This window comes from Podarcis raffonei, chromosome 17, assembly GCF_027172205.1.
Source record: "Podarcis raffonei isolate rPodRaf1 chromosome 17, rPodRaf1.pri, whole genome shotgun sequence".
In the NCBI taxonomy this organism is placed as follows: domain Eukaryota; kingdom Metazoa; phylum Chordata; class Lepidosauria; order Squamata; family Lacertidae; genus Podarcis; species Podarcis raffonei.
In genome coordinates, this window is record NC_070618.1 from 33,789,471 (window position 1) to 33,807,476 (window position 18,006).

An 18,006-nucleotide genomic window follows, 5' to 3' on the forward strand; every position below is an offset into this window, starting at 1 on the left:
ATTGTGCAGATAAAATATACGTAACTGATAAAATTCTACAGGATGTGGTATTAGTGTGTGAAAGCAGCCAAAATCCAATGACCTCCAGGCATGCACCTCCAGATGGTGGAGATGTCAGGCACAATCCTGATGCCCAGGCATCTTCACTGGGTAACAAGTGGTTGACAGCCATGTGAAAATGCATCTAGCGCCTGACTAATTTCTAACATTGGGGTGGAAGGTGTGACTTGTAGCTTGTCTGCGGCAGGAAGAAGGGGCCGGCTCTCTGCCCTGAGGAAACTTGGGAGTTTAGAGAGTTTCCCAACCTTACCTTTGTTGGTGATGCATTGCGGGGTGGGCAGCCGTAGTATGGACCCTGCAGGATGGGAATCCATATTGGAATCCATTGGTACCTTGGGTTAAGAACTTACCGTATTTTTCGCTCTATAGGACGCACCTGACTATAGGACACACCTTGTTTTAGAGGGGGAGAACAAGAGAAAAAAATTCTCCCCCTCTCTGCGCAGCGCCCCTTCAGCGAAGCGGCAGGAGAAACGGAGCCCCTTCCATTTCTCCTCCCGCTTAGCTGAAGGGGTGCTGCACCTTAGCTGAAGGGACACCTACCCTTCAGCGAAAGGAACCCGAAGCCTCCAGAGTGCAGCGGGAGCTCCCGCTACACTCTGGAAGCTTCAGGCAGCTATCTTTGAAGCCTGGAGAGCAAAAGGGGTCGGTGCGCACTGACTCCTCTCACTCTCCAGGCTTCAGTGAAGGCAACCCGAAGCCTCCGGAGCGCGGCGGGAGCGCTCCCACTGAGCTTCAGAGGCTTCGCGTTGCTATCACTGAAGCCAAGGAGCCTGCATTCACTCCATAAGACGCACACACATTTCCCCTTAATTTTTGGAGGGGAAAATGTGCGTCTTATAGAGCGAAAAATATGGTAATTCGTTCTGGAGGTCTGTTCTTAACCTGAAACTGTTCTTAACCTGAGGTACCACTTTAGCTAATGGAGCCCACCGAGCCGCCGCCATGCGATTTCTGTTCTCATCCTGAAGCAAAGTTCTTAACCCGAGGTACTATTTCTGGGTTAGCGGAGTCTGTAACCTGAAGCATATGTAACCTGAAGCATCTGTAACCCGAGGTACCACTTTACAGCACTGGGACATGTGCTCTGCAAACCTAGACAGAGAACCTGGGGAGCAGGTTTGCCTTAAGGTTGCAGAGGAAGGGCAATCTGAAGGCAGAACCTGATTGCAGGCAAATGTTTCAGGGGATGGGTCCGATTGATTTGCAGTCTGGAAAGAACAAGGGCTTAGGGAAGCAGTTGGCTGGCAGGCAGGCAAGCAACCTGGTAGCATTGGCATTAGGGAGATTGGGTGGCCATGGAACTGGCTGACACGCAGAGGCAGCCAGCAAGAGGTGGAGTGATAAACCTCAGCCCAGGGGGGGAAATGAGGCCCTTCAGGGTTCTCCACCTGGTCCTCAGGATTCTATCTAGGCCACACCCACTTGCCATGCCCCACCCCTCACCAACCCACCTCAAGTGTCAGGAATGGGTCTTTTAGCTGAGGTGTTGCCCTTCTTACTTGCCTGGATAGAGAGGTGAGACTTACAATAATACAAATCTTTATTACAGTCATAGACCAGCATTTAAAATCTAAAAAGCGCTTTAGAAAGCTAAAAGGTATTAAAACACAAGGTGAATATAGAAGTCTATAAGAATTTAAAAGAAGCTAAAAGAATCCAAAAGAAGGCTCAGGAACATTGGGCGGGTGTGGAAGAGCGCCAAAGGCTGATATATAAAGGCTTTAACTATCATTTACAACTATCTTTATTACGGTCCAGAGACCCAACAAAACATTACAAATCAATACAGAGTTCATACAGCCTACCTTCAGGTTAATCAAGCACTTTGTTTGGAATATAGGGCTCATTTGTTCTTGCAACCACCAATAAAAACTTTGCCACTGCCAACGTTCTAGCTTTTGTCCGGTCTTCCAGTAGGAACCTGACATAGTGAGCCTCTGACTTTCCCGGGAAAGGCACCAGCAAGGGTAGTATCAGTTCAGCTCTGGCCTGCTCATACTTCGCACAATGTAACAAAATATGATTTATGGAATCGATGTCTTGAGCACACGAGCAAAGTCTGTCCTGGTAGGGAACTCCTCTCAACCTACCATCCAGCACTGCAGAGGGGAAGACATTCAGTCTGGCTTTGGTGAAAAGCCTTCGATAGTTAGGTACTGTCAGGTTTTTGATGTATGATGTTAACTCAAAGACATACCCATATTGAACTCCTGCTGCCAGCGGACTACAGACTGCGTGTGACCGAGATCGCAAGTCACTGTGTGCATTGTCCCACAATCTTTGCTTTAAAACCTTTTGGGCGCCTTCATAGCCCAGGTAATACAGTTGGGGGGGAGACAGACCAATAGAGGTGGCTTTTTTAGCCATGGTTTTCTGCCATTTGCTGACAAATTCCTCATTGGTCAAATGTTGGTACAGACCCTTCCCTAGATTAAACACTGAAATCCTGAGCCAATGTTTTAGGGCAGCCCACCATGTTTAGATGAAATTGGGCATTCACCAGCTTCCAACAGAAGTACGGAGTTGGGGACGCAGTTAGGTACCTGCAGCAGAGATCGTATAAATTTTGCCTGAAAGCCATCTAGCTTTGGCAGGTCCCCATTATGCCAGACATTTGCTGCATACAGGAGTTGGGAAACGGGCTTTGCGTTGAAAACCCTTAAGGCTGCTGGAACATATTTGCCGCCCTTTGTGAAGAAGAATCTATGTATGGCTAGCTTTGTAATCTCCGCCTTTTGAAGGGAGGTTTGCCAATGGTGCTTCCAAGATCCTGTATGATGGAATGTAAGCCCTAGGTAACTGAAGTATTTTACCTGTTCAATTTACTATCATTTACAGAGCACTCTGATATGTCCATTAAAACTGATATGTGGCACAGGGCATCCTTCGAATCTTGAGTGCTGCTGTGCGGAACTGAGCAACACTCGGTTGAAATGTGTGATACTGTAGAAAAGTAATTTATTGATTGATTACATGAAATTTATATACTGTTCGGTTGTTTGAAAACAAACAAAACAAAACCTCAAAGCAGTATACAAAACAAGAAAATCCAGGAAAAAATTACAGCAATACTTTTTTAAAAAAATACAAAAAGTTAAAATGGTAAAAGACTTTAAAATCCATGCCAGCATTTCTAAGCATCTGGACAGGCTTGCCTAAACAGGAATGTTTTTAGCATGTGCCGGAAATGAATAGAGCGAAGGCGCCTGCTTGATATGAACCAGGCAGGGAGTTCCAAAGTATGGATTGCATTTTCACATTGCTGTTAATCTTGTCCTCATTTGCCCCCTCCCCAACTTGAGGAAGAGAGTACAGTGGTACCTTGGTTCTCAAACTCAATCTGCTCTGGAAGTCCGTTCGGCTTCCAAAACGTTCACAAACCAAGGCACAGCTTCTGATTGGCCCCGGGAAACAATGCTGAACGCCAAAACGGACGTTCGGCTTCCAAAAATCATTCGCAAACCGGAACACTTCTGGGTTTGCGGCATTCGGGAGCTGATTTGTTCGGGAGCCAAGCGAGGCTGGCATCTGGTTCTTCCTCTTCATTCTGAGAGTGGGCCACTGGGGAATAAAGCCTTGGTGGAGCTGGAATTTTGGTTGGTGGGAAGTAGACTGTTGGACAAACAAAGCTTCCATCAAGTGTCTCTCTCCAATGGGTCACAGAGTAAGAGGCTCCTGGTTTTTTTAGCCCTGGTGGTCCAGCTCGCCTGCTTTGCCCCCTGCCTGGCAGTGTTCCCAACCCCTGTGGGCGTCCCCTCACCTCCTTCCAGGCCCAGCCCTGTTTTTCTATCCCTCTCCGCCCCCCTTGCACTGAGGCAGCACCACAAGTTGAGTCTTGCTCGCCTGGGTGTTGCTGTGGGAGGGGGCCAGGCAGGCTGCCACTTGTTCCCAACAGATCCGGAGCAACACCCAGCAGAAGAACACCAGAGGAATGTCGCCGAGGGCACAGAGCAGGTCCCTTTGGCACGAAGCAGCTCCATCCAGGAGACTGAGCCGTAACAGGCAGCTGCATAACAGGGACGGGAACTCTAGCATGAAGGTTGGCAGTCACGCAGAGCAACAGTGAAAGAAGTCAAAGGATGGCAGTTCCAGATCCGCAGCTCGCAGTGCCAACTGGGTGCTTCATGCCTCGTGGTCGCAAGAAAGTCCTATATATATATATATATATTTCCTCCGGGGTGTTGCTGAGTCCTGGCACCCAGTCACTGGGCCTCTCCCTCTCTGGACCGCAACACCTGAGCCCTTAGCTCTGGGCAGCTGACCAAGCAAGGCAGTGTGAATGTCTCAGTGCAGCCGAGAGCCCTGTATATTAATAGCCCTCTCCAAGTGCCAGGGAATCTCTGCATGCATTGAGAGGGCCGAGGCACCATATAAGGTGAGATGGGTAGTGATTATTCCAAGCAAGAGGGCTATTGTGGGAAGCTGGAAAGTTTATTGTGAGATGACGAGCAAGGCCTTTTTTATTTTTATAAGGGCGGGGGAGATATATTTGTAAGAATTAATCATAATAAATAAATGGAAGACGAGTACAGCCTACAGTTGTACCTTGGAAGTTGAACGGAAGCCGTTCCGGAAGTTCGTTCGACTTCCAAAACATTCAGAAACCAAAGCGCGGCTTCCGATTGGCTGTAGGGGAGCTTCTGCAGCCAATCGGAAGCCGTGTCGGACGTTCAGGTTCCAAAGAACATTTGCAAACTGGAACACTCACTTCTGGGTTTGCGGCGTTTGAGTACCAAGGTGTTCGGGATCCAAGGTACGACTGTATTTGCGTTCTTGGATCTTGTGCTGAGGTATGTTTTTTCAGATTTCTTGTCTGTACAGTTCTAAGCAACATCTGGAGAGCCACAGGTTCTCCCCCCCCATTCTAAAAGAAAGTGTGGTGATCTTTAGTCTGTCCACAGATCTCCCAGCTGCAAGCTGATAAGCAAATGGACGTGGTTCTCTTGTCCCTCCAGGGCTGACTTGCCCACCAGGCAAGGTGTGGCAGTTGCATCAGGGCGGCAGGCTCTCAAGACCTGGAAGAGGTGGCAGATCTGCCTCCTGAGCTTATTGGCCACCTCCTCCTCATGCCCACTGGTGCCATTCTTCTGCTGCATCTTCCACTGTGCCCACCCTCGTGTATGCCCACCGTTGCTGCTGGGTGGCAGTGGGCAGGTGCGCAAAGGTGGGTGCAGAGGTATGGTATGCAGCAGAGGAGATGAGGGCATTTTCTGTTTGGCCACTAACAGCCAAATGGCCATCGCTGACCCGGCCATAAATATACCGTATTTTTCGCTCCATAAGACGCACCTAGTTTTTAGAGGGGGAATGCAAGAAAAAAAATATTTTTAAAGGGAGCACTGAGCAGAGCCTGTATGCATCCCAGGCTCTGCTCAGCGCTCCCTTTAAAAACATTATTTTTCTTGCATTCCCCCTCTAAAAGCCAGTCAGTCCCTTCTCCCTCCTCGGGGAAAAGCCCGCAAGAGCTGCACGGAGCATGTGTGCGGCCCTTGGGGGGCTTTTCCCGCCAGCCTCCCACCTGCATCCGCTCCATAAGGCGCACACACATTTCCCCTTACTTTTTAGGAGGGGAAAAATGCGTCTTATGGAGTGAAAAATATGGTAGTTCCATCTGGGTTGAGAGCTCATTCACTCCATGGCTTTCTCTGAAGGGACGTGATCTGGTGAGCAGCCCACTCCAAGGAGGGAAGGCCCATGTTTCTCTGGTGTCTCTGGCTGGAGCAGACACTGATCCACCCCAGATCTGTGGCTCAGGTCCTTGAGCTCTTTGTGTTGGTTGCTTTGCCCTAAATTTAGCCCTCTTCGTTCTCCCCTCTGCAAATCTTCACGTCCATCTCGCTGCCCCTGAGAAGGGCAGAATGGCAGGAGTCCAATGGATTCCACTGGAAAACCAGAGCCTTCTCAAAGAGCTCTTTGCATGTGCCGAGCTCAGCGGATGCCAAAAGGCTTGGCTGTTTGACAGAGAACCCTGATTGTCTTGGCCTATGGCGGTCTTCGCCTTGGCGTCTCCTGCGGCACAGCTGTCTGTGCAACTTGACCCTTGCTGGACCACTCACACCCTACAGGGACCTTCTTGCTTTTTAAAAACCTTTCGTTTGTCTCCTCCTCTTCCAGGGAGGCTAAAGTAGAGAGAGCAACTTGCTCAAGGCCCGGCCGCTCAACTTCTTGGTCACACATGGGAATTTGGCTGAGGTTTCCCACTCCCATACTCTAGTGCAAAGGTTTTCAACCTTTTTGGGTCCATAGCTCCCTTGACCAACTCCATTCTTTCTGCAGCACCCCTGTGGGACTCTGTCACCCCTTCCCTACAGAGCTAGCAGCCTCTCACCCTTTTTCAAACACCCTCCCTCAAAGCGGCTAACATTCTCCTTTCCCTTCCTCCCCCACAACAAACACTCTGTTTGGTGAGTGAGGCTGTGAGACTTCAGAGAAGTGTGACCAGCTGAAGGTCACCCAGCAGCTGCATGTGGAGGAGCGGGGAAGCGAACCTGGTTCACCAGATTACGAGTCCACTGCTCTTAACCACTACACCACACTGGAGAGTTTGTATCAATAAACAGCTGCTGCAACAAACAGCCACGCCAGCCTTTGGGAGGCAGAGATGCAAGAGGGCATCAAAGGAGGGAGGGAAGAAAGGAGGGACAGAGGCCAGTGTTGCCCGCGGCACCCCTGACCATCATTCAAGGCACCCCAGGGTGCCATGGCACACTGGTTGAAAACCACTGCTCTAGTGACTCAGTTTCATGACTGCTTCTTGTTGTGTTGTTCTTCCATCTGTAGCATCCATGCAGTAGCTGAGAAGGGAGTTGGGTCTTCATGCCTTATATGTTGGAAGGTGGGGGGTCCAAGCAAGTCCTTTCCACCCATGCTGATCCCCTCCCATCCATCTGGCAGGTGGAGTCAGAGTCAGTTACTAGGGCATGGCTGGGGAGCCTTTGGGCCTTCCAGATGTAGCTGGACTACAACTCCCATCATCCTTGAGCAGGGGTCAGCAAACATTTTCAGCAGGGGGCTGGTTCACTGTCCCTCAGACCTTGTGGGGGACCGGAAAGGGGGAAAAAGAATTCCTATGCCCCACAAATAACCCAGAGATGCATTTTAAATAAAAGGACACATTCTACTCATGTAAAAACACGCTGATTCCTGGACCACCCGCGGGCCGGATTTAGAAGGTGATTGGGCCGGATCTGGCCCCTGGGCCTTAGTTTGCCTACCCATGTCCTTGAGCTGGGCTGAGGCTGATGGGAGTTCAGGTCCAACAATAACTTGAAGGGCTACCAGGTCCCCCATGTAGGGAACCCAAAAAAAGTAGTATTACTTGGTGGCAGGAATAAAGAACGTGCATTGTCCCCAAAGAACGGTTTGATCCAAAATGTGTTGGGCTGCAGCTTTCTTTCTTTCTTTCTTTCTTTCTTTCTTTCTTTCTTTCTTTCTTTTTACAATAACCCACTGAAACGCACATGCAGAGGTTATACTTCCAATTAACAGTTCCAGCGACAGACAACTGATGCCAGGGAGGGAGTGTGTTCCCGCAGGTGGGGCAGGTCCCTGCTCTGCCAGTCCATTTGGTTTCCTTGCTAGTTGCAGAGGAAGCAAAATCTCTTCCTCCACAGCTACACGATAATCAAGCCAGCTGATGGAGGAGAAACAGATTGCTCTTCCACCATCTCACCATCTCCGTCTTGTTGAAAGGCATTTCCCACTTCCGGCCTCTTTGATTCCATGCTGACCATGGAGGGAAGTTGACTTCTGCTGTTCCCTGCTGGCTGCTAACCTCTTGAAATGCATGTAAATATTTTTTGCAGGCTAGTTATTTTGTGTCCTTATTTGCAAGACTGCAGAGAGATATGGAAAGTGCCACAGTGAAGCAGACTTGGGCTCCCCTAGATCGCTTGCAAATGTTGCTTTATGAAAACCAAGCATTACACTAGGCTGATACATGGAAGAGTGTTGCCATGAAAGCAAAATGGAACCTCCACAGTATAGGCAGTATACCCCTGAATCCCAGATGAGGGAGGTAAAGGTAAAGGGACCCCTGACCATTAGGTCCAGTCGTGGCGGACTCTGGGGTTGCAGTGTTCATCTCGCTTTACTGGCCAAGGGAGCTGGCGTACAGCTTCCGGGTCATGTGGCCAGCATGACTAAGCCACTTCTGGCGAACGCCGTTTACCTTCCCGCCACAGCGGTACCTATTTATCTACTTGCACTTTGACGTGCTTTCGAACTGCTAGGTTGGCAGGAGCAGGGACTGGGCAACGGGAGCTCACCCTGTTGTGGGGATTCGAATCGCCGACCTTCTGACTGGCAAGTCCTAGCAAATGTTGCCTGTCATCTTCAGTGTATGTGGAAACGTCAAGTAGGTGTTTGGCACCGAGAAAGCTTTTGCCATGTATATGAGCCAATAGGGTAATTTCTAACAGTTCTTCCTGGGTTCTTAAGTGTTGCACCAATACTAGCCCTGGGTGTGGTAACTGGTGATCCCTCAGGGTGCGGCGGGGAGTTCGTTATGCCAAAGCCCTAGTGTTAATTAGGACAAATGACATACATTGTGTCCCATGGGCCAAAGCTCTTGGGGAGAAAGAGCTGCGGCTGAAACACCTTGTTCCATGTTTGCCCCAGGGCTTCTAACATGCCTGGTTTCACATTCCAGTCCCCAGTGTGTGGCAGACATCGCTTGTTTCTTACCAGGGGATTTGATGGAATGGATGGAAGAACCTATTTTTGTGGACCATTTCACTCCTGTCAAATCTGCTTCCTTCCCACAGCTGCTTCCCAGAAGTCTTCCTAATTGCAAACCACTGGGGCTAAATCTGTTTTGTTGGAAGAGCTCAAGACCCTTTATCTCAGGGTAGTGGGTGCAAGCCCCACTTTGGGCAAAGAGATTCCTGCATTGCTGATGGTTGGGCTAGAAGCCGCTAGATGACCCTCGTGGTCTGCTCCAACTCTATGATTCCCTGGAGACCCCAGCCACTGAGAATCAAGCAAGTCCCTGGTTTGCATAGCTCCATCCTGGGTTCTGTTTTTTTGCTCATGCTACAGTAGGATAATAATAATATTATAATAATTTATTATTTGTACCCAGCCACTCTGGGCGGCTCCCAACATAACAACAACAACAACAATAATGCAATAAAACATCAAACATTAAAAACTTCCCTAAACAGGGCTGCCTTCAGATGTCTTCTAAAAGTCAGATAGTTGTTTATTTCCTTGACATCTGAAGGGAGGGCGCCAATACCGAAAAGGCCCTCAGAGCTGGACCTCAGTGTTCGAGTTGAATGATGGGGGTGGAGAGGCTCCTTCAGGTATACAGTCATACCTTGGGTTGAAGTATCTTCAGGTTAAGCATTTTCGGGTTGCGCTCTACAGTGACCCGGAAGTAACGGAGCACGTTACTTCCAGGTTTTGCCGCTTGCACATGCACAGATGCTCAAAATGACATCTCGCGCATGCATGGAAGCGGTGAGTCGTGACCCACGGACACGGGTTGCGTTCCCTTCAGGATGCAAACAGGGCTCTGGAACAGATCCCATTCGCATCCAGAGGTACCACTGTACTGGGCCGAGGCCATTTAGGGCTTTAAAGGTCAGCACCAACACTTTGAATTGTGCTTGGAAACATACTGGGAGCCAGTGTAGGTCTTTCAAGACCGGTGTTATGTGGTCTCGGCGGCCACTCCCAGTCACCAGTCTAGCTGCTGCATTCTGGATTAGTTGTAGTTTCGGGTCACCTTCAAAGGTAGCCCCACGTAGAGCGCATTGCAGAGTCCAAGCAGGAGATAACCGCTCTGGCGAGACAAATGGGATGCTGGGGACTAGCGTTACGTAGGTAGGTAGGGAGATCTGTAATCTACCAAACGCTGGGCTTTGCAGTCCCAGCTCAGCCCTCAGCCACCACAGCTGTGGATCTCAGAACCCTTCCCTCTCCCTGACCTGCTCTTTCTCTTGCCCGCTTCCTTGGCTGCAGCATCCATCCCGTTCTTCATCTGTGAGGTTGGCCTTGTTTCCCCTATGCGCCGCGGCTTCTTCTGCAACGACAGCAGCATCAGGTACCCGCTGCAGCGGGCTGAGACTGTCAGCGACTCTGTGCTCATCTCCGTGGGAATCCTCATTGCCTGTCTAGTGGTGAGTCTTTCAGGGGAATGAGGGAGGGAACCGTGCGCTTTTGTCCTTTAACATCCTGTGCCGTGCCTTGTTCCTGGCAGCAAAACACCACCCACCCGACCATAGCATTTTGCTGATTTGTCATACTGCATGCATTTATTGCATGCCTTTCCATCCCAGGTTCCTCTGAAGAGCTCAGGGTATACAGGACCCTCTCCCCTCTCCCTACCAGACCCCCTTCTAGAACATCACAGCACCTATATCTTGATGCCACACGATATTCCCTTACAGGTTTTTGCAGGAGCCCTTCTTCTGTTTTCCTCCAGCACAGACGACTCTCCATCTTCATTTCATGCAGCATGCTGTCAGGCACCATGCTGAGGAGGGCTGCGCTTGAGGAGGAATGGATCTTGACTCTTCCCAGGAGCAGTGGGACAGTATAGATTTGGAACAGTGGTTCGCAGAGGGATAGTTCAGAAGGCAGAAGCTGGGAAGTACTGGATGGGAAACAGCCAGGAGAAGAAGCGCTGGGAGAGAGAGAGTTAACAGACTCACTTTCTCTGGAAAAGCGTCCATCCGCTCAGCCCAAGGTCAAGGAGAGCAGATAAAGTGCTGCTCAGAAAGCACAGTGGTTGAGAGATCGGGTCACAAGGCACAGTAGTGACATGGGTGACTAGGGAGGAAGTGGGTGAACCCTTAATTGGGAGCACCTTCATTCCTAGGAAATGGAGTCTTTGTTCTCTCGCTATGATCATTAAAAAGACACAGGTGGTGCTGTGGGTTAAACCACAGAGCCTAGGACTTGCTGATCAGAAGGTTGGCGGTTTCTGTGCAACTGCTTTGATTCGCCAGAAGTGGCTTAGACATGCTGGCCACATGACCCGGAAGCTGTACGCCGGCTCCCTCGGCCAATAAAGCGAGATGAGCGCCACAACCCCAGAGTCGGTCACGACTGGACCTAATGGTCAGGGGTCCCTTTACCTTTATGATTATTAAAATTTCTAACTGGTAAGAGACTCCTTTCACTGTGTTCTGCTTATCTACTGCCAAAGGGGGGGGGGAAAGGAAGCTGAGTCCCTGAAACCTGACCCATGCACCCCTTTCTCCAGCGCTGTAGCCAAACTTAGTTCAAAGAGGAAAGTTTCCTCCCAGCCGTATTCATTTTTGATTTGGCTAGTGTGGAAGCTGTTCTCTGTGGAAGCCCATGGAACCCATTTGCTAGGTTCAGTAAATTTTTTCCTTTCCTTTGGTTCTGATTGGCTAGCCCAGGGGCAGCTTATTGATGGCGGGGACAGTGCGAATCGCTGCTTGCCATTAAGAAATGTGCCCCACTGCCAGCGCTGGAATTGCTTGTGACTGGGCCGCCTTCTGTGTTCAGAGCCAGTGTGGTGTAGTGGTTAAGAGCGATAGACTCGTAATCTGGTGAACTGGGTTCGCATCTCCGCTCCTTCACCTGCAGCCGCTGGGTGACCTTGGGCTAGTCACACTTCTTTGAAGTCTCTCAGCCCCACTCACCTCACAGAGCGTTTGTTGTGGGGGAGGAAGGGAAAAGGAGATTGTTAAACGCTTTGAGACTCCTTCGGGTAGTGATAAAGCGGGATATCAAATCCAAACTCTTATTTTTCTTTCTTTCCTTCCAACACAGATCACCCTGGGCGAAAGCTGCCGTGTGTACAGCCTGCCCCACAGCTCACGCTCCATAGTCTCCAACCGTTACGTGGCTGCCCTCTACAAGGAGATCGGGGCTTTCCTCTTTGGCTGCACCGTGGGCCAGTCACTAACCAATATGGCCAAGGTTGCTGTGGGCCGCCTCCGTCCACACTTCCTGGCCTCCTGCAGGCCTGACTTTGCTCACATCAACTGCTCTGCTGGATACCTGGAGGACTACATCTGCACTGGTGGCCCCTCAGAGGAGAAAGAAGCTAGGTGTGTATGGTGACATCTCCTCTCTCTCAAAGGGGGATGTCCTTCTGATGGTGATTGTAGGGTCTGGGTCAGTTCAGCTGGGAAGAGGCAGTAAATAAAATTGTAAAAGACCCCTGGACGGTTAAGTCCAGTCAAAGGTGACTACGGTGTTGTGGTGCTCATCTGGCTTTTAGGCCGAGGGATCTGGCATTTGTCCACAGACAGCTTTCCGGGTCATGTGGCCAGCTGCCTTTCAAACTACCTGGTCCCAAACAGTTGAGGATTTTAAAGTCAGTTCCAACCCAGGGGAAGTTACTGAGGAACTCAGTGGAATTTAGCACAAGTCATTCTTTGTTAAGGGGAGGGAGTTGAAGTCATGAGATATGGCACACAGGGACACTTGGTTCCAGAATATCTGGCTACCATCTCAAGATCTGGGAAGGAGAAAGATTCTGTTGCATTAGGATAATCTGGAGAATGAGAAATAGGAAACCTGGCAGCTACGTGCAGAAACTATCACCTTTGAGTGCCAGGTGTGGGAGACAAATGTGAGAGAAGGGCTGTCACTTTCATGCCCTGTATGTTATCTACTCGGAAATATCTGAGTCGGTGTTTGGAAACTGAGTTTGGAAGCTGAACAAGTTGGGCCTTGACTTTGACCCACCTGTGCTGCTCTCATGCTCTCCTAGGACCAGAGCCAGCCTGGCAGTGCATGTAATCCAAGCAGTCACGGGGGCAGCAAGATTTTGGGGTGCATCATAAGTGCTGTGAAGTAGCAGGTGAACTCTGGCAGGTATGCCCCATGCAGTCATTTTGAACCAAAGGGGTAGGGAAATCTCGGATCACACAATTCGATCCCTGTCATTTCCACTGGCACTGATCCCCGCTATACACACAGCGAGAGAGAGAGCAATTTGAATAGAAATGAAGAAGAGCACTTCTGTATCAGATCGAACGCCCATTTAGTCCAGAATCCTGTTCCCACAGTGGCCAACCAGATGCCTCTGGGACGTCTACAGGCAGGACCTCTTGCACTGTTGTTCCCCAGAGACTCCTGCCTAGAGACATTCTGTCTCTCATCCTGTAGGCAGGTATATAGCCAATATTTATAGCCTTTTCCTCCAAGGATTTGTCTAATCCCCATTTAAAGTTGTCCAGGTTGGCGGCCATCATTGCCATTTGTGGTAACAAAATCATATACAGTGGTACCTCGGGTTAAGTACTTAATTCGTTCTGGAGGTCCATACTTAACCTGAAACTGTTCTTAACTTGAAGCACCACTTTAGCTAATGGGGCCTTTTGCTGCTGCCGCGCTGCCGGAGCACGATTTCTGTTTTCATCCTGAAGCAAAGTTCTTAACCTGAAGCACTATTTCTCGGTTAGCGGAGTCTGTAACCTGAAGCGTATGTAACCTGAGGTACCACTGTACAGTCGTACAGTCATACCTTGGGTTGCGAATGTGATCCGTGTGGGAGGCACGTTTGCAACCTGCAGCATTCGCAGCCTGAAGCACCACGTCTGAGCATGCACGTGACACGGTTTGGTGCCTCTGCGCATGCACGCGACGTCATTTTGCACTTCTGCGCATGCACAAGCAGCGAAGCCCGGAAGTAACCCGTTCCGGTACTTCCAGGTTTGGCGCGATCCGTAACCCGAAAATGCACAACATGCAGCGTTCGTAACCTGAGGTATGACTGTACCTTGGTTTTGGAACAGATTAGTTCCCGAACGTTTTGTCTCCCAAACACCACAAGCCCAGAAGTGACTGTTCCTGTTTGTGAACTATTTTTTGGATACCGAACATCTGACGGGGCTTCCGTGGCTTCTGGTTGGCTGCAGGAGCTTCCTACAGCCAATCAGAAACTGTGCTTTGGTTTCCAAACGTTTTGGAAGTCGAACGGACTTCCGGAACAGATTCCATTCGACTTCCAGGGTACAGCTGTACTTTTAACACTGTGGAAAGAAACATTTCCATTGATTCCTGAATCTCTCACTGTTCAACTTCACTGGATGACGTGGATTCTAGTATTCAGCGTGTTGTCAATAAAATATAACTAGACAGTGGCTCCTTCCTAATGTAGGCTTACTTCTAGGGACAGGTGGGCTCAGGCCATCCTGTAGTATATTTTACATTTCTTCTGTGGAAAGGGGTTTGAGCCATCACTGAACAACACTGGCCTGCTTTGGATAGAGCTGAAGCAACTGACACCCCTCCCCCCGAAATGGCAAGGCCCGGTGTGTACGTTTATTCTCTTAGTTCTGGAGGGACTCAAGTGAGATGGATGCATCTTGGCTGAAGAGGCAACATGTACAAGTGGGATAGAGAGAGCTTATCCAGTCCAGAGTAGACTTGATGGGGGCAGGCCTGTGTGTTGAAGCCTGGGCTGCCTTGAATGCTTAGAAGGTGAGATGAGGGTTTTGATTTTAAAAGCTAAAGGGACACATGCAGTTGGGAGTGTAAAACCCTTCCTCGCCTGCAACTCACCTCCTTCCCAGCCCCTTTTCTCCCTGCCAAGGCTCCAATAGGGATTTTATGCGGTTTGTTATCAGCTGGCTGAGGTCATTCACCCTCAAAAGAGCAGAGAGATGTTGGGAAGAGAAGCTGGGTCAAAGTTCGGCATCCCTTAAAAGAACAATGTGCACATTGTAACATAGAATCTTGTCGCTAGTCACCGTTGATCTAAAACCCAAAGACTTAGGTGTCTAGCTTTCACACCTTAACCAAATACTTTTGTTTTGTTTTGTTTTGTTACAAGTACAGTGGTACCTTGGTTCTCAAACTTAATCCGTTCTGGAAGTCTGTTCCTAAACCAAAGCGTTCCAAAACCAAGGTGCACTTTCCCACAGAAAATGGATTAATCTGTTCCAGATTTTTAAAAACAACCCCTAAAACAGCAACCCCTAAAACATGAATTTTACTATCTAACAAAACAATAAAATGAAAGCATTAAACAATGTTTTGCAGTCACACAATCAATCAATCAGGAGCTGAACTGGGTTTCACACAGTCACACACACAAAAAAAGAACCACAAAAACGCAAAATAAATAGCAAAAACAGACAGACCTCAGCATAACACTCTAAACAGAAGTGTGGCTCTCAAAATGGAGCACGTTTGGCTTCTGAAAAAAGTTCGCAAACCAGAACACTTACTTCTGGGTTTGCAGTGTTTGGGTTCCAAGTTATTTAACTACCAAGGCGTTTGAGAACCAAGGTACCACTGTATATCGCGCCTTTCCGCCAAGGAGCTCAAGGTGGTCTTCCTTGCAAGAAGGAGGGCCCCTGGCCCAAACTCATGCAGTGAGCATCATGGCCGAGTACAGATTTGGGAGGGGGGAGGGGCTCTCCTGCCCTCGTCTAACACTTTAACCACTTCCTTGAACCTGGGTCACCACACAGTTAATATCAGGGATATCTTGGTCTTGTTGAAATGAATGGGTTAGATTGCATTTAACTCAGTGGGACTTACCCAAGCTGTTGCCCAACATTTTCTCAGTTGAACCCTACTGCTAGGAAGTAGGAATCGAACAGAGGGAAGTTGCTTTGCATAGGTGGTGTGAGGTGTCTGAAGGAACAGTATTGTAAATAGGTTACAGGGACTGCATTGTCATGATCTGTGAGCAGAAATCCTCTGCCGTAATAATCTAGCAGACTGCAGGCTCTGTTCTATCTAACAAAGCAACCATTTTCTCTTCCAGGAAGTCATTCTACTCCGGCCATGCCTCCTTTGCCATGTATACCATGATGTACCTGGTGGTGAGTCCCTATGCGCAGTTTTACGTGGGGAAGGTCTTCGGGTGGTTGTGTTGTGGGCCGCCTTGTGAGCCACAGGGTAAAAGGGAGCCTGATTCACCATGCAAGCAGCTGCGTCGCTGTCCACAGGAAACACAGCTGTTCAGAGCAGCAGCTTCGTGCCATAGGTCTGAGCTGCTTCCTGCATAATTCCAGGAAATATTTACACGGTGTGGTGAAAATAGGTTATGCATATGAGGAGCTGCTTCATGTGGATAGTTTGTCGTGTGGAGCAGCCTCCGCCAAGTTTTGTTTGGCTGCTTGCAGGTGAGTGAATGAGACCTGACAGCTCTACCTAGCAACCCATTCTGGGCACAGTGGTACCTTGGTTTGCAAACTTTATCTGTTCCGGGAGTCTGTTCAACTCCCAAAACTGTTCAAAAACCAGGGCGCAGCTTCCGATTGGCTGCAAGAGCTTCCTGCACTTGGACGTTTGGCTTATGAAAAACGTTCGCACACCAGAACACTTACGTACTTCTGGGTTTGTTTGTTCGACAACTAAGCCATTCAAGAACCAAGGTACCACTGTACCAGAAAATTCCACAGACTGGTGGGGAAATAATTTGGAAATAGACTCTTGGAGAAGTCTTCATTCTCCAAAGCATCTTTTTGAAGGCCCTTTTCTGCATTCCCTTAACTGTGAATTTACATGTTATTTGTATTTGTTTATTAAAATCGTTTATATACCGCCTTTAAGTAAGAAGCTACCATGTGGTCACATCAATATAAAAAGAAATAAATTTAACTTTGCTCCTGGACTTACATTGCCTAGATATCTTGCAGGGGCTTTCCACTCCTTCCCAGAGGAGGAGCAGAAGGAGGGTGCTCTTCAAGTATACCCAATTATCCTTGGTTTATGGGGCACCTCCCAACCCCAGACTTAAATTGGTTTAAGAATTATTCCCTCCACCCAGACAACATCGGGAATTATAGTTTGGAGGGGGATCTCGAACACAAAACTTTGCATCCTCACCAAGCTACAACTCCTAAGGTGCTGCAGGGAGACCATTCCAGCAAAAACTGATATAAAACTCTGATTAAGTTTGCAGGGTAAATATAGTTGGGATGAGAAAAATCCATGGAAGGAAGAGTCTGGCACCAAGCCAGGAAAGGCTTCCAAGAATCTCTGGAGCTTTTCCACTGAGGAAGGAAAAGGTGGCTGGCTGGGGCGGTTAATTTCCCTTGCTGACCAAACAATCTAAAATTGAATGTTAAAGAAGTAGAAGCATTAAGACAGAAATGGGGAAACTGTGGACCTCCAGACGGATTTGGGTTCCCGCCAGCCCCCGCCAGCCTGACCGGTGCTTTAGGGATGATGGGAGTTGTTTTCCCACAACAGCTGGAGGGTCACAGGTCCGTCCCCCCCCCAAGTTGAACAGGAGAAGTGTTGCTTTTAACAGCCATGTTTTCTTACATTACAGCTGTGTTTTGTTCCTAAATATTGCCGGGGGGGGGGTCTGCTGCTACTGAAATTATAATGAACCGTCTTCATATTGATTAGATGGAATGAGAGGGCTTGTGAGCAGATAAAGAGGTTGGAAGTGAAAATAGAAACATTTTATACTAACACGTTCCACTTGTTGACCAGGGACTGCCCCCACCCCCCAAATCTGGTACCTGGCTGGTCCTGGTGAGTCACTTCCCCCTTTGAGGGTATTTTGGAGATACCTCTTCAATTACGTATTAGTGGCTGATGTTAGGTTTGTTCAGGTTTTAGACCTGTCCCTTGGGTTTCTAAAACCTGCTTTTACCTGCCCAAACCTTCAGATCTTGCTCTGGGTGACTCCATCAAGCGAAGTGAGGTGGGTTTTTTGTAGCGGCTCCATAGAGAAGGGAAAACCAAGAGACTTTCAAGGCTCTCTATGGTCTTTTCAGCACCTTTTTATCCACTTAGGCTTTTGAACTGTTTTCAGTCTGTGAAATAGTATTTATTTATTTATACATACATACATACATACATACATACATACATACATACCCATCTGACTGGGTTTCAGTGGTACCTTGTTTTGCGACCAGGATCCATTCAGGAGCCCCAGCCGCTAGCCGAAAAGGACACAGGGCAAAGTGCTACGTCTGCGCACCTGTGCAGAACGGTTTGTGCTTCTGCGCATGCGCGAGCAGCAAACCCGGAAGTAACCTG

At 48.9% G+C, this 18,006-nt stretch overlaps 1 protein-coding gene across 1 annotated transcript in view; it reads left to right on the forward strand.

The window, feature by feature from the left end:
- Positions 1–18,006, forward strand: part of LOC128404767 (phospholipid phosphatase 3-like) — a 38,971-nt gene that overhangs the window by 12,687 nt on the left and 8,278 nt on the right. The window contains exons 2-4 of the mRNA XM_053370666.1: positions 10,030–10,187; positions 11,812–12,092; positions 15,770–15,827. Coding sequence (XP_053226641.1) covers positions 10,030–10,187; positions 11,812–12,092; positions 15,770–15,827 — 497 coding nt within the window. The remainder of the gene's footprint in view (positions 1–10,029; positions 10,188–11,811; positions 12,093–15,769; positions 15,828–18,006) is intronic.